The following is a 14,528-nucleotide window of genomic DNA, read 5'->3' as shown; positions in this document are numbered from 1 at the left end:
GAAAGGCAGAAGAACAGAAGCCAGAGATCCAGAGATAAGGATCGTTCCACTCCTGTTCTCTTGGAGCTCACTTCAGCAGAGTGACAATGCTGCATATAAGCCAATTTCTATACTTTTTAAAAGATGACACTAAAAACATATTTCTAAAAGCAAAAAATCACTTAAATTTCTTACACCTTAGTCAGATGCAACTTACTTTGGTATGCTCACCTAAAGAAATGGTTTCAGACATAGGTGCCAGATAATCACAAATGGAAGGGCAGAGTTCCCTTATGAAAAACAGTCTATCCCAATTTCCTTGCAATCTGAAATCAGGGAATCTGTAGCCAGAGTATATAAATTGACCATCACAATGATATATAACATCACAAATGGAAGGGCAGAGTTCCCTTATGAAAAACAGTCTATCCCAATTTCCTTGCAATCTGAAATCAGGGAATCTGTAGCCAGAGTATATAAATTGACCATCACAATGATATATAACTGCATGCAGAGAAAGGCAGTCTCTGCTTATCTAAGAATATGAAATACAAAAGGTTTGAGTAGGAATTTAAGTATGAACCTTGCTGCCCAGGATGAACACTCAATGATACCGAGTGACTGGCGCATGTTTGGAACTTACAAGTCAGGAGAAGAATGCTGACTAGATATGGGACACTGGGCCAGAAAGTGAGTTTCTATGCCCCAGATTCATCCTCAAAAACAGTGTCAGTAAGCCCTATTATGCTGTCTATCCTACAAGAGTTTTTTTCTGAGAATCTAATTCAATTTAAAACAACCCTGAAAATATAGAACACAATTCACATGTAAGGTAATACCCACTATCTCAGGGCAAGACTACTAGATATCTGAAAAGTGTCTTGAATGTTTTAAAAGCAAATGAAAAATGATACATATCACAAGCTGGTGATCTGATTGAGTGCTGTAATCTGATGCAGAACATAAAAAAGCAGTGACATGAACAGTTACATTTGGGATGAGCAGGTTCAGCAGGAGTAGGAATGAATAAGCTCATGCATTCAATAATGTGCCAGGTGCCCCCAGGGACAAAATGGAAGATAAAAACTTTGTTTTAAAAAGTTTTAAAGTTTTAAACTCTGTTTTAAAAAGTTTTAAAGTGAGCCAGGCCATGAAAGCTTTGTCCTCTGCCTGTGTGACAGAGAGATCAGGGGCTCTACCCGGTGAAGATACCATGCGGCTTCTGGCTGCTCACCTGAGTACCCACGTGAGCAGAGGGAAGGACAATTGAACATGATTATCAGGCACACTCCGTAAATGATTTCCAAAAGAACATTGAAATCCGGAGTACTGGAAATGAGAATATCTGATGGCCTGTTTTCAATTCAGCCTCACTTCTCCTCCCCGCCTCCAGGTGAGCCTGGTGGGTTCACCCTGACCTGTTCCTACACAAGCCTGCCTATGTACTAGTTTATTAGTTCTTCTCCAAACTAAAAAATGCTCTTTTCTAGTGAGCCACATTCTGCCTCTTTCAGAAGGTGAGGCTCATGAATTTCTATTTCTAGAAAGCTCCTCAGGGGATTATAATGAAGGATAGCCAAGTGTATGTCACTCCTAAGTATTTATCTTATGGTGTCTTCTGTTGCAATTGTGTTAAATATTTGGGTACAATTTTAACTTCCCCATTTAGATAAAAAAAACTAGAAGGCAATAATGTTAAATACTTTTGTTCCCCTATCCTATCCCCAGGACTTAGGAGAGGATCTAACATACAGTAAGCATCAGTAAAGCTGGTTGACTGAATTAATTTATCCCAATCAAACAGTATGAACGAATGAACGAACAAACAAATGAGATGGTTTGAAGAATGCCAAAGGGCCAGTTTTTCTCACTGGCCTGCCACAGTACCCTCAAATCTCTGTCACTCCCACTTTGGGCACTGTTTCCAGACAGTGTCTGTTAAAATTAAAAAAAATATATGTCCCGGGGGGGATAACATATCAAGTGAGAATTACAGTAACAAAGAACAAAGGGCTTGAGGGACAAAGGGAAGAGATAAAAGCATGTTCCAGGAAAGGCCCGGGGCACTGGTGCAGGAGAGGGCAGGATTAAAGACTGTGGAAGTTAATACAGAGAAGGGCAGAGATGTGCCCCAGGAAAGAATTGAGAAATCTGGGAAGTGGGGCTCAGGACGGACTGGCAGGAGATTTTTTTTAATTTTTACTTTAATTTTTCCATCGTTATTGGGATACATACTTACATGAGTAAGTTTTTTGGTAGTGATTTGTGAGATTTTGGTGCAGATGTTGAAAACAAACCCTGTTTCTTCACAGTTTTGTCTGGGGCTAGCTATAAATGCAGACAGAAAGGGGGAGAGGAGGAATGGAAGATCTGGAACCAACTTTCAAAAGTGAACATGCTAAGGAAATTGAATATACAGTTTAAATTTCAATATCACCATCTTAAAGGGTCTAATTTAGTGTGTGTACTAGAATTTTCTTGTATTACTAAGTGAATCCTCAGGGTTTGGAAAATGTGTTCATGTTGAAGCTGCATCACCATATTGTAAGGAAATTTTATAACATCATTCCCATAACTTATTTTAAAATAATAAAGATGAACAAAAATAGAGTCACCACAATTCCTATTAGGAAAATAAAGACACATTTTTAGAAGAAAAAAGTGGATGAATCCTTGCATTGCAAGTGAGACCCAGCACAGGCTCAATAAGGAAAGATGGTTGCTAAATTACAAATACTAAAAAGAGAGGGATTTGTGGTTGCTTCAGAGAGAAAGTGGGAAGAACAGAAAGAAAAGGGGGGAAAGAAAAAAGCCCACAAGTCTGGGCCTGTCGTGGCAGACAGGCCAGTGAGTGGAAATCTAGGTGGCAAACACACATGTCAGTGAGGGAACTACAGGATGAGGACACAACTGACATTTAAATAATGAACATAATGAGTAATTTCAATGTCCAGGTGAGTGAACCACAGAATCACCTGTGTTTGGTCAAGCTGGTCAGAGCTAAGTTTCTACAATGAGTAACCATGATAATAAATGCTCTCTCTTATCTATTTAGATAGATGTCTATTTAGAAAGAATGCTTCAAAACCCTATCAAGTTAAATTGCAGGAGAGGAAGCAATTGAGTTCTTCATTTGTTCCCTGACTTGCTTATTATTCAACAGGTATGGATTTGGTGTCCATTGAGGCTGCTCTTTGCTCTGTGACCTTGAGTCATTTACTGTCTCTGGGCCTTACTTTTATCATCTGTAAAATGAGGGGCTGGATCAGATGATCCTTGAGGTGCCTTCCTGCTCTGGGATTTTTTTGCTCTACAGCTTTATAGTAAAAAATTATTATACGTTAAATATTTTCTAACTCTGTCAGTTAAAAAATGTTTAGTATCCATTCTAAACATTTAAAAATAGTCACTTGAAAATAATTCACAGACACAAGACAAAAAGTTCTGAGAAGATCTTTTTTAAAAAATTGGCACATTATGCTATTATGAAATCCCTATTTAGTGCTTTTATATTTAAACAGTTTAATTGGAATGGAATCTTAAATTTTCCAGATTTTCCTTATACAAGTTTCTTCCAGCATGTAAATCTCATAGGCCACTTTTAACTTCAACATCCAAGTGTCCACTCATTTTATGCCTGCATTCACACTGCATCCACATTACAACCCCAGTTTCCCTTCTTTATCCAACAAATCCTGCCAGCTGTTCCTTTCTGAGTGAGCTATCATCCTAATTCCTTGTATCAATCACCGGGTCCTCAGATTTTAGAAACAAACTATGGGAGAGTTTTCTCTGTTGGCCTCTTTTTTTTTCACCAAAGATTTCTCCCAGCATATCATAAGAAAGGGAAATTGACTAGGTCACCCTCCTGCTTAAAAAACCTTCAAGGATTCACCTTTTTTTTTTTTTTTTTTTTTTTTTTTTTTTTTTACCAAAGACTACCTTAACTCCATGTCCTGGCATTCAAGGCCATTCAGAAGTTGATGTACTTGACGAACACATGCTTGATAATCTCCAGTCAATCCAGATGGCCATCATCCCAGTCTCCCTGTCTCTACCTAGGAACATCCTATTGACCATGAAGAGCTCAGATCAAGACCCATCTTCTTAATAAAGCCTTTCCTGGCACTCTAGGAATCTCCTTAGCCACAGCTACACATTCTTGTCATGTTCTCAGCAGCAGATGGAGATGTATTATTCAGTTAACAATACTCCTCAATACCTGTACAGTCTCTAGATCTTGTTTTGCCTATTCATCTGTGAGTTCTTTGAGGATACGGGGCCATGCACCAGTCTCCAGGCCTGATGCTATCACAGGCCTGATGCTATCAACTTTAAGGGGCACCATGCCCTTCTATGTAAAAATACTTGCATTTATCATTTATGCGATTTTTCATCCTGAATGAATGATAGAACTGCCAGTAGAGAAGTGATTACATATAAAAACATGGATTTCTCCCCAACTCCTAAGTAAACAAATGGTTCCTTCACATGGACACAGAGAGGGGAACAGCACACACTAGGGCCTGTTGAGGGGTGGAGGATGAGGGAAGGAAACTTAGAGGATGGGTCAATAGGTACAGCAAACCACCATGGTACACGTATACCTATGTAACAAACCTGCACATTCTGCACATCATTTATCACTTTTTTTAAGAAGAAATAAAGAAAAACAAACAAACAAAAAACCAAATGGTTCCTTTTACATCTGTGATTTTGATTCAAGAATGCAAACTTGAACTTGTAAATAATAATAAGAAAAGTATTTGATTTTAAGATGATGGAATAAAGAAAGCCTCATTTGAAGACAGAATTCTGTGTCATTCACAAGCATAAGAAGGAGCTGTTATAAAGGTGTCAAAAAAAAACCTCTAAATAAGGTGTGGAACAAAAGATGGTAGAGCGGGAGGAATAATTCTTGGCAGGTTGGCCCTCCCAGATGGATGCTCTCTGTGTCCTTAATTAACATTTTATGTGTACACAGTGATTTCTATGAATGAGAATTATTGGCATATAAGCCAAACACCCTCTTTTGAATTCTAAGATGGTCCAGGGTACAATGCTACTACACCAGAACCAAGGGAAAATCCTAATACTTGTTTCCCTTAAAGAAAGAAGATCATGTACAATGTATATTTTAGTTTAGTTTAGTTTATTGGAGACAGGGTCTCACTATGTTCCCCAGGCTGGTCTTGAACTCCTAGGCTCAAGTGATCCTCCTGCCTTAGACTTCTGAGTAGCTGGGATTACAGCCACACTCCACTGCTCCTGGCTAGCATATTTAAATAATTTTGTTTACTTATAATTTTCAGTTAAAATGTTCTAGTTTGAGATGTAACAGAGAAAAACTGTGATTTCTGTATTTTATAAGTGGATAAGATTACTCTAGTCAGCATGTGTAAAGTTTATTTGTGGATTCTTCAGGAGGAAAATATCCTAGACAAACATACTAGAAGGATTTTCACAATACAAATAATGATACCTGTTTTCTTCCCTAAGATCATTTTCCAAGGCTTGAGTCTCCCGCTCCAACTTCTGGGATCTTGTGTAGTCTCTCCAGGCCCGCAGGACCTTCAGCTGAATCTTCCAGTCAGACAGGGTCCCAGCTTTCCCCAGCTTAATCCTATGATCAAGAATCAGCTTGTGCCAGGCAGAGAAATACCGTTTTTGACACTGCAGTGGAAACATTAGGAAAATCACCATCCATTAGCACTAGTGTTTCTAATATCTAACACTGACAGCCCTCTCCTCAGATTTTCCCCTCACACTTATTAAAAACAAATATAGGAACTGTTGTCTTAATGGAAGGGAAGAGACAAAACACAATTCTTTTATGCTAATAATGACAAGGAATATTCAATCATGCAAATGAGGCATTCTCAGCCTCACAACTGAAACTAAAATACTTCATTCTCATTGTAAGCCACCAGTCCCATGGGGAGCTGGAATAAGTCACATCTCTGACACGAACCAAGGGGCTTGTTTGAGAAGCTTGAAAACCTGTCTCCAACATGACTCCCCCTGCCAAGGTGTCTTGGAGCTCAAAATACCAACCATTTAATTCATTACCGTTTATAACACCACTAGTGCCCTACACAAGTGAACGTGAGAGATTCCATGAAGATGGGATGGAGTCTCTGGTCCCTGAGAATAAGACAGCTAAAAACAACAAAATCAGCTGGGCTACTACCACTGACCACTTTGGGGCTCTGGTGAGTCTAGAGAGACTAGATGTTCAGGCTGCCTATAATCTTCCACTACATGCATTTGACAGCAAATTAGACAAGGTCTACTGACCCTAAGGATGTCCCAAAGCAGTACTTTACTCATGATCCTAGTCTAAGGAAATCACTGAGACCTAGTCCTTGCCTGTATCTTCTCTCTTTTCAGCAAACTTTACATTCCTTCTAGATCAAATTACTTTCAGCTTTTGGCCTTGACACCAACCATGCCATTTCATAGTTTCCTATCTATGTTCACATTGGGTTGGTGCAAAAGTAGTTGCGGTTTTTATCATTGCTTTTCATAGCCAAAAACTGCAATAACTTTTGCACCAACCTAATACTAATTTATCTGTCCCTCTTTTCTGCCTTCTTTCTGCCTAACTACTTCGGTAGTCACCTCTCTCAGGAAGCCCTCCTATTACGAATCCCTCCACCTAAATGTAACTGCCCATCCACTGTCTTCCTAAAGCAATCTATGCTTTCTTCAGCCAAAACTGCCAACATACTATATCATAATTACCAGTTTACCTTTTTCCCCTAGACTGCGAGCCTCCTGAGAGAAGGGAATAGGTCTCATAAATGGGAATGGTAAATCTGACCGTGGCATTGAGTGTGGGGAGCATTAAAACAAAAACTAACCTCATAGAAAGTGACTTCGTGGGAAATACGGAGGATGCCTGATGACCAGTTTCAAGGATGTGCCAGATTTATCAGGCAAATATTTACTGCTTCTTTCTCTATAAAAATACTTAACTTTCTTCATTTCAGCATTTACTAAGCAACCATCACTGTGTTTCAATTTGGGGACTCTGCACAAAATTGTTTGACATGACCTCTACTTTTGAGAGATTATAGGGAAAGAGGATATATCAATGAAAAGACCAATAACATAAGAAAGCATCTATTAGAATTCTTAGAAATTGTCCATTTGGCCAGAAATGTTTTCCAAACAGGGTATTAGTTTATATTCTTGTTTTAACAAACTAAACAATATTCTTCATTATAATTTCTCATTAGGAGAAACCATGGCAAACTTTAAAAAGCCCTTTCCCTATGTCAAATGAGGCACATGTTCTAGATCTGTGGCACACCTCAGATCTCTTGGAGGGGATGAAAGAGGAGAAGGGAGAGAGGAAGCAAAGGATATTTGCTGAATACTGGACACTCTTTCAGTTGTAACAGGAAGAAAAGATATAGCTGCCAGGTTGAGGGGTATGCCTTTTGCATCATTTGTTTACCTGTTCCACAAAATACAGCATGAAAAAAAATGGTGTTAACTTGTGTGCCACGGTCTAAAGAAAATGTTCTGTGTCTGTTTACCAGGTCCCTTTAAGAAGTCCTCTTGAATGACTTGGTAAAATATTCTATGTGTAGCTATCTCTAATTTTAACTTCAGGATTATTTCAAATGATGAAAAATAGTACAAACATAATCCATCTTGATAATAATAACACTATTAATAGTGTCCTTTGATTTTGACATTCCTTTTCTTTGTAAAGTTCAAAGCATCTTACATGTACTATATTTATTAATTTGCAAACCATCATTATAAAATAAAGATTGTAAATATTATTATGATTTACTTCACCAAGCTAAAACTTCAAGTAGAGAAAGGTTTAATGACTAAAATCACAAGTAAAGAGTTAGTGGTACACCTAAGGCTGAAACTGAAACATTCCAGCATCCTGATGACTCTAATCTATTAGGCAAAAACATCTCTCCTGAAAAAGAAGGGCACATTTTTTGCGCTTTTATAGTGAAAGAAAACTCTATACATAACTTACCATGGTAGAAAAGCATTGGTTAGGGACATATCTGAATGTAGGAGGGGAAATTTTGAGTTTATAAATTCTATAGTCAATATGTTTATTTAAAAATACTTATGTTGAGACTTTGAGACCAAAATGATCAGTTTTAAAGGTCTATAATTCAGGTTCACCACAGAGAAGCTAACAAGAGCAAAGTGACAGACCTGTATAGCAACTACTTTCTTGAAATTGACTTGCTATTGGTTTTTTCCCTGCCTGCTCAAAAAAAGCAATCCCATTAAAATTTAAATTAAAAAAATAAAGTATGAATCAAGAATAGATGCTTAGTTATTCTTGATTCATAGCAAACATTATCCAGGTATACAGGAGTCCCATAAATGTGTTTGAAGAAAATATTTGGGAAAGGAATATACTCAGTTCCATCTTCTCTGGAAGAAGATGCTAGTTCTGTTTTTATGTAGAAGGGTGGCACACTTCCACAGTCCTGAACTATTTATTCTTTCTATTCCTCCCTACCCCCAGCTTACTTCCTGATGCTCCCAGACCTGCTTCTCCTCGTTAGTTTTCTATACTTTGGAACTACCATAGCGCTCTATCCCTTTGCTTTTTAAAACAAGACGTATGATTTAAAACCACAACTGGGTTGGAAGAGGAATACGTTCTGTTTAAGCCAGGCGAACTTAAGTTTTATCTAGCTAGGCAACTAGTCTGATTTCCCTCCATTTATTTCCTAGTTCATTTATTTTTGTACCGTTTTTAGTTCTGATAGATTTTCAAATATAGTCAGGCACTCTTTTCCTAACTTCCATCATCTCTTTATCATAGTTGTGGTAATAATTAAGGCTTGATATAGGTAAATAAACTACAGAAAGTCACTGGAGGAAGAACTGTTCCTAAGTACCTATCTATAATAATTTCTAAAATAAAATACTACCTCATGAAATTTAGAAAGTTTTAAAGTGAAATGGTATCCTCCACACAAAATCTTCCACAATACATCATTTGGTTGTTAAGGATTCCACTGAAGAGAAGAAATGACAGCTCGCTCTGCTAAATTTATTACCTGCACTGGAGTTGCCCTCGTTTTGTTAGCCAGAAAAGCTCTTCCCTGAAGTGTAATCACACTACTGTCACTAGGAATGATTGACGTTAGGTGGAACAGCAATTTGCTATCTAATCTTCATTGTAATTCTAACCCTGTCACTAGAAATGCTTGTTCTGATTAATGAAGCGGGTAACTCATCAAAATTCCTCAGCTATTTCTCTTTTGTCAGAAAGTTCAGTGATAATTGCATCAAAATTCTCCCTCATGGAAAAATAAACAATGAATTGTTAAGAGGATAAAATGTCAACAAGTTTACAATTTATTTTTGCTGAATAGAACTAACTTTGTTGCAACTAATGGTTTAGGGGAGTTGGCAAAGGCTGGAATGTCAGGAAGAAAGCTACATTCCACACCCAGGCCCCTAAGTGACTCCTTGCTGTTCTCAGGCCAAAAGAACAGAAACTTTATTGCTACAAAAGGGAGCAATCCCCAACTTCCCTTTTCCTTTGCGGGCTACTGTGGCTGGGCAGAAGACACCACAGATGCTATGAAGTCCCTGGGGATTAGAGAGTTAGTTTTAAGTTGAAATGAGAAAGGAGAAAAAAATTTAATAAAAAATGGGATCTTTGTCATGGCAAAATAAATCTCCAGTAGGAAGTGCAGTATTGAATTCTGCAATGGAAAAGCAATACCCCGTGACCCATCCTATTCCTGATTTTCATAATTTTACCCCAAAGAAAAGACAGGAAATCATGGTAATCCTCAACCCCAACTATATATGCTCATAACTAATTGCATTAGAGAAAATATACTCAGTTCCCAGAACACAGTGCTAAGACCTGAACTTGCTGCTGGGTTCCATGGAAAAGCCTAGAAGCCTAAACTTTGACAACCACTGCCATGTGAAATGATACCCCTGGCTATAGACAAAAAAACTACTTCTGTTATACCCTGGAAGATGTGATGCTCATTTTACTTCTATATGAAATTTTTTTCTCCTTCTTCATTTCAACTTAAAAAAACAAACAAAAAAAAATCCCCAAACCCTATCACTGTCCTAAAAGCAGAACCAAAGAATAAACCTTTACCCAACTTCAAAAATTATCAACATTCTGCCAATCTTAATTCATCTCTCCCCCAACCAACTTTTTTTCTGAAGTATTTAAAAATAAATCACAGATACCTCATATTGTATCATGCTCTCCATAAATATGTCAATATGCCCTTACATAAGGCCATTTTATAAGTTCTTAATTCTGCTAAAAAGTTTCAATTGATAATATTGCTGTAATTATCTAATAGTTATGCTGTTTCACTCTAGAAATAGAATTTCAAGAAGCAATTCCTTAGTTTCACCAAATAGTAAATGCTTAACCAATAAAATTCTCTGGGTTCTTTACAGCAGAATGACCACAATGCAGCCTATCACCTGACCACACATTAGGATGGGGCTCCTTTCCCAATACCCTGAACATGAGTTCTCGTGACCTCAAGTCTGTAGAAAAGGCAGACCTACGGCTCCCTATCACCTTCTCTTTTCCGTCTTTCTTCATGTCCCTTAGAGACCTTCTTCCCCATCTCTACCAAAATCCCTGTTATCTGCCCACCCTTCATCCTTGGCCCCCACCAGACACACACAAACTATGCCAAGAACACAGCTTACTTCAGAATATATCAGACAAATGCTTGATTCACCTCCAGGATACTGTGATAGTAAGACAATGACGTGGTGCCTTTCATTCCTCACCCACATGGCTCTCAAGATCCTTATGATATTCACCTGAAATGTCTAGTGTTTGGGGGGAAATAGTCTATTCTATACAATTTTAGGGAATGGGTTTCATTTACGCCAAAGTCTCTTTTTTCAATTTTTAAAAATCAAAATGTAATCAGTACTTGTTTTGAAAGACAAAAAAATCATATATTTAAAAACAGGAATCTCTGTAATAAAAAAGGCTTCATGGAACTTTGAAATGTCAAACACTAGCACAATGTTTAGGTAAATTGGTCCTCACTGTCCCCTCCATGAGAATGGGACATCTGGGTTACTTATAGGATGAGGAAAGAAAGAATATAACAAAATAAACAATTTCTTTACCAAAACTGATAACATTTTAGATGGAAAATTTCTACAGAGTTGGCTACATAAAGTAAAATATAATAATGCTTTAAACCCCTCCCAAGACATATACCACACATTGCCCTTGGCAATAAACCTAGTGGGGAGAGTTACATGAATCCCAATAATCTTCGTGTGTGTGCTGGCATTTCTCTTTTTCTGTCGTTTTATTTCTAAAGAGGTTTTTCCTTTATTTCCCTCCCCTAACATAAGAAAACACTGCTGAGAGGATGGTTGCTATGTGTCAGCTCAGAAACGGTTTTGCCTCAGTGGTGTGTAGGCAGTCCTGATAAAACTAAGATCTTTGGAAAGGAATCATGGTATATAAATGAGATATTTAACTGCAGTTTTCGTCATTCTGTCAGAGAAAAACTCCAGGCTTCTTTTCCATATATAGTATCCCTACGTTTCCTTGGTTTAGTTTGAGGTGGACTTTTGGAAGGTGCTGTGCCACAAGCATAACTATAATGATGATTTCTTTGGATCATTATTATTTTATTCTTTAACAGAAAAATCCAACCAAATAAACAAACTAAAACCTTCCCCCAAATAATTAAGATGTAGGTTAGTGTCACCCATATTTTATCTTTCTCTTCAATTTTCACAAGCAGCAAAGATCATAGAGTTTCTAATCTTATTAAGAAAACCAAAATGTATTTCAGAATAGGATGAGAATTAAGAAGGCCATTTTCCAAATAATATAAGAGTTTCACAGTTAATCCTTTGTTGTTTCTGCTAATTAGCAGTGACACACAGATTGCTGAATCTCCCCCAAGAGATTTCACTGTAAGATCAAAGAGAAAATGGGATAGGCTGGAAGTAGAAAGCTTCTACACAAAAAACAAATGTTTTTGACAAGACAAAGAGACCTGGCGATGAAAATGTGCAGAAAAGATGCATCAATAGTGCTGAACTTGTGTTTTGATAAGAGAGCCTGCACTGTTTCTCTCAGTCTCCTATTAAATAATGTGGCCCAAAAAAGATGTTAAGAGATACTCTGGGAGGAATAAATAAAATCCAGAATTAGGTGGGGCGTGGTGGCTCACGCCTGTAATCTCAATGCTTTGGGAGGCTGAGGTGGGTGGATCATGAGGTCAGGAGATTGAGAACAGCCTGGCCAACATGGTGAATCAAAGTTCCATGTAGAAGTGGTTGATTGCAGGGTGAGGGCAGGTAAAACACAAGATAAGCCTAAAGTACCTTATGGTACCAACAAAAAAGGAAGTGTCCAAAATAGGATGGAAGCATGTTGAAAGAACAAAGGAGCCAACTTATAGGTTTCCCAATAGACACATTGAAACAATCTGAATAACCAAGTAAACAACAACAACATTAGATTATGACCCATAGAATAAAATAATTATCAATGAGCTCATACTGAATAAAATAAATAATTACATAAATGAATGAATACATAAATACACACATATACATATACACATAGCTGAAGGAGAAGGGACCATCTTCCTTCTAGAAGAATTTCAATTAATAAGTATAGAAGAAATGACAGAAACACAAAATCACCATTAGACAAATACAACATTAATAATTGCTGCAGGCAAGAGCCACCAATGGATATTAACTTTAATGAGTGACAGTTTACAGAGAAACAAAATATTTTCATAGCTTCACAGTATCTCCTGAAAGACAAGGAGAAGGAAAAATAGCAACTTTACAATGGAGAAACCCAGCACACACCCTTAACCAAGTGATCGAAATTAACACCAGTATTTATGTCCTCCTTGTTAGGATATACAGAGAAGGGCACAGTATCACATCTTATAGCATTCTTACCAAAAATGCACAACCTTAAGCAAGGGGGAGAAAACATAAAAACACCCAAAAAGAGAGACAATTATACAAAATATCTAACCAGTTCTCTTCAAAAATGGTAAGATCATAAAACACAAGACTAAAGAAACGTCACAGATTGGAGGAGACTAAGGAGATGTAATAAATAAATGCAGTGTGAAATTATGGATTGAGTCCTGGAACAGAGAAAGAACATTAGTGGAAAAACTGGTGATATTCTCATAGGGTCTATGGTTTAGTTAATGGCATGTAATGGCAGCGTACCAATGCTAATTTCCTAGTTCTGATAATTATACTATGCTTATGTAAAATGTTAATATTGGGAAAAGTCAGGTGAAGGTTTGTTGCGGGAAGTCAGGGACCCTGAACGGAGGGACCGGCTGAAGCCATGGTAGAGGAACATAAATTGTGAAGATTTCATGGACATTTATTAGTTCCCCAAATTAATACTTTCATAATTTTTTACACCTCTCTTTACTGCAGTCTCTGAACATAAATTATGACGATTTCATGAACATTTATCACTTCCCCAATCAATACTCTTGTGATTTCCTATACCTGTCTTTACTTTAATCTCCTAATCCCGTCATCTTTGTAAGCTGAGGATGTCTCCTCATGACCCTGTGATGACTGCGTTAACCACACAAATTGTTCATAAAGCATGTGTGTTTAAACAATACAAAATCTGGGCACCTTGAAAAAAGAACAGGATAACAGCGATGTTCAGGGAACAAGGGAGACAACCATCAGGTCTGCCTGCCTGAAAGCCAGGCAGAACAGATCCATATTTCTCTTCTTACAAAAGTGAATAGGAGAAATATTGTTGAATTATTTTTCTCAGCAAAGAACAGCCCGAGAAAGAGAATGCGTTCCTAGGGGGAGGTCTCTAAAATGGCTGCTCTGGTAATTTCTGTCTTATATGGTTGCAGATAAGGGATGAAATAAGCTCCGGTCTCCTGCGGTACTCCCAGGCCTATTAGGACGAGGAAATTCCCACCTAGCAAATTTTAGTCAGACCGGTTGTCTGCTCTCAAACTGTCTCCTGATAAGATGTTAATGACAATGCGTGCCTGAAACTTCATTAACAATTCCAATTTCACCCTGGTCCTGTGATCTCGCTTTGCCCCCATTTTCCTTGTGATATTTTGTTACCCTTGAAGCATGTGATCTCTGTGATCCACACCCTATTCGTGCACTCCCTCCCCTTTGAAAATCACTAACAAAAACTTGCTGGTTTTGTGGCTTGAGGGGTATCACGGAACCTGCCGACATGTGATGTCTCCCTCAGACACCCAGCTTTAAAATTTCTCTCTTTTGTACTCTTTCTCTTTATTTCTCAGACTGGCTGACACTTAGGGAAATAGAAAAGAATCTACGTTGAAATACTGGGGGTGGTTCTCCCAATAAAGGTTATTCAGAAACTCTGCACTATTTTTGCAGCTTTTCCATATCAAATATTTTAAAACTAAGTAATCTGTTTTAGACGGGCTACTAATTTTGTAAAACTCTGCATATGTGTCTAACATTCATATTTGGCAGTTCCATCTAAAATATATATGATTGTACAGTGGACTTCAATG

The 14,528-nt window shown here is 37.7% G+C and overlaps 1 protein-coding gene across 5 annotated transcripts in view; it reads right to left on the bottom strand.

The window, feature by feature from the left end:
* The window catches only part of CCDC191 (coiled-coil domain containing 191), an 88,198-nt gene that overhangs the window by 49,816 nt on the left and 23,854 nt on the right, over positions 1–14,528 (bottom strand). For all 5 annotated transcript variants that reach the window (XM_033211223.1, XM_033211224.1, XM_033211221.1 and 2 more), the window contains one exon: positions 5,462–5,652. In XM_033211223.1, the coding sequence (XP_033067114.1) occupies positions 5,462–5,652 (191 nt within the window). The remainder of the gene's footprint in view (positions 1–5,461; positions 5,653–14,528) is intronic.

Source organism: Trachypithecus francoisi, unplaced genomic scaffold (genome assembly GCF_009764315.1).
Source record: "Trachypithecus francoisi isolate TF-2019V2 unplaced genomic scaffold, Tfra_2.0 Lachesis_group0, whole genome shotgun sequence".
Lineage (NCBI taxonomy): Eukaryota > Metazoa > Chordata > Mammalia > Primates > Cercopithecidae > Trachypithecus > Trachypithecus francoisi.
The sequence above is the reverse complement of the archived record's forward strand: the minus strand, read 5'-3'. Positions and strand labels throughout refer to the sequence as shown.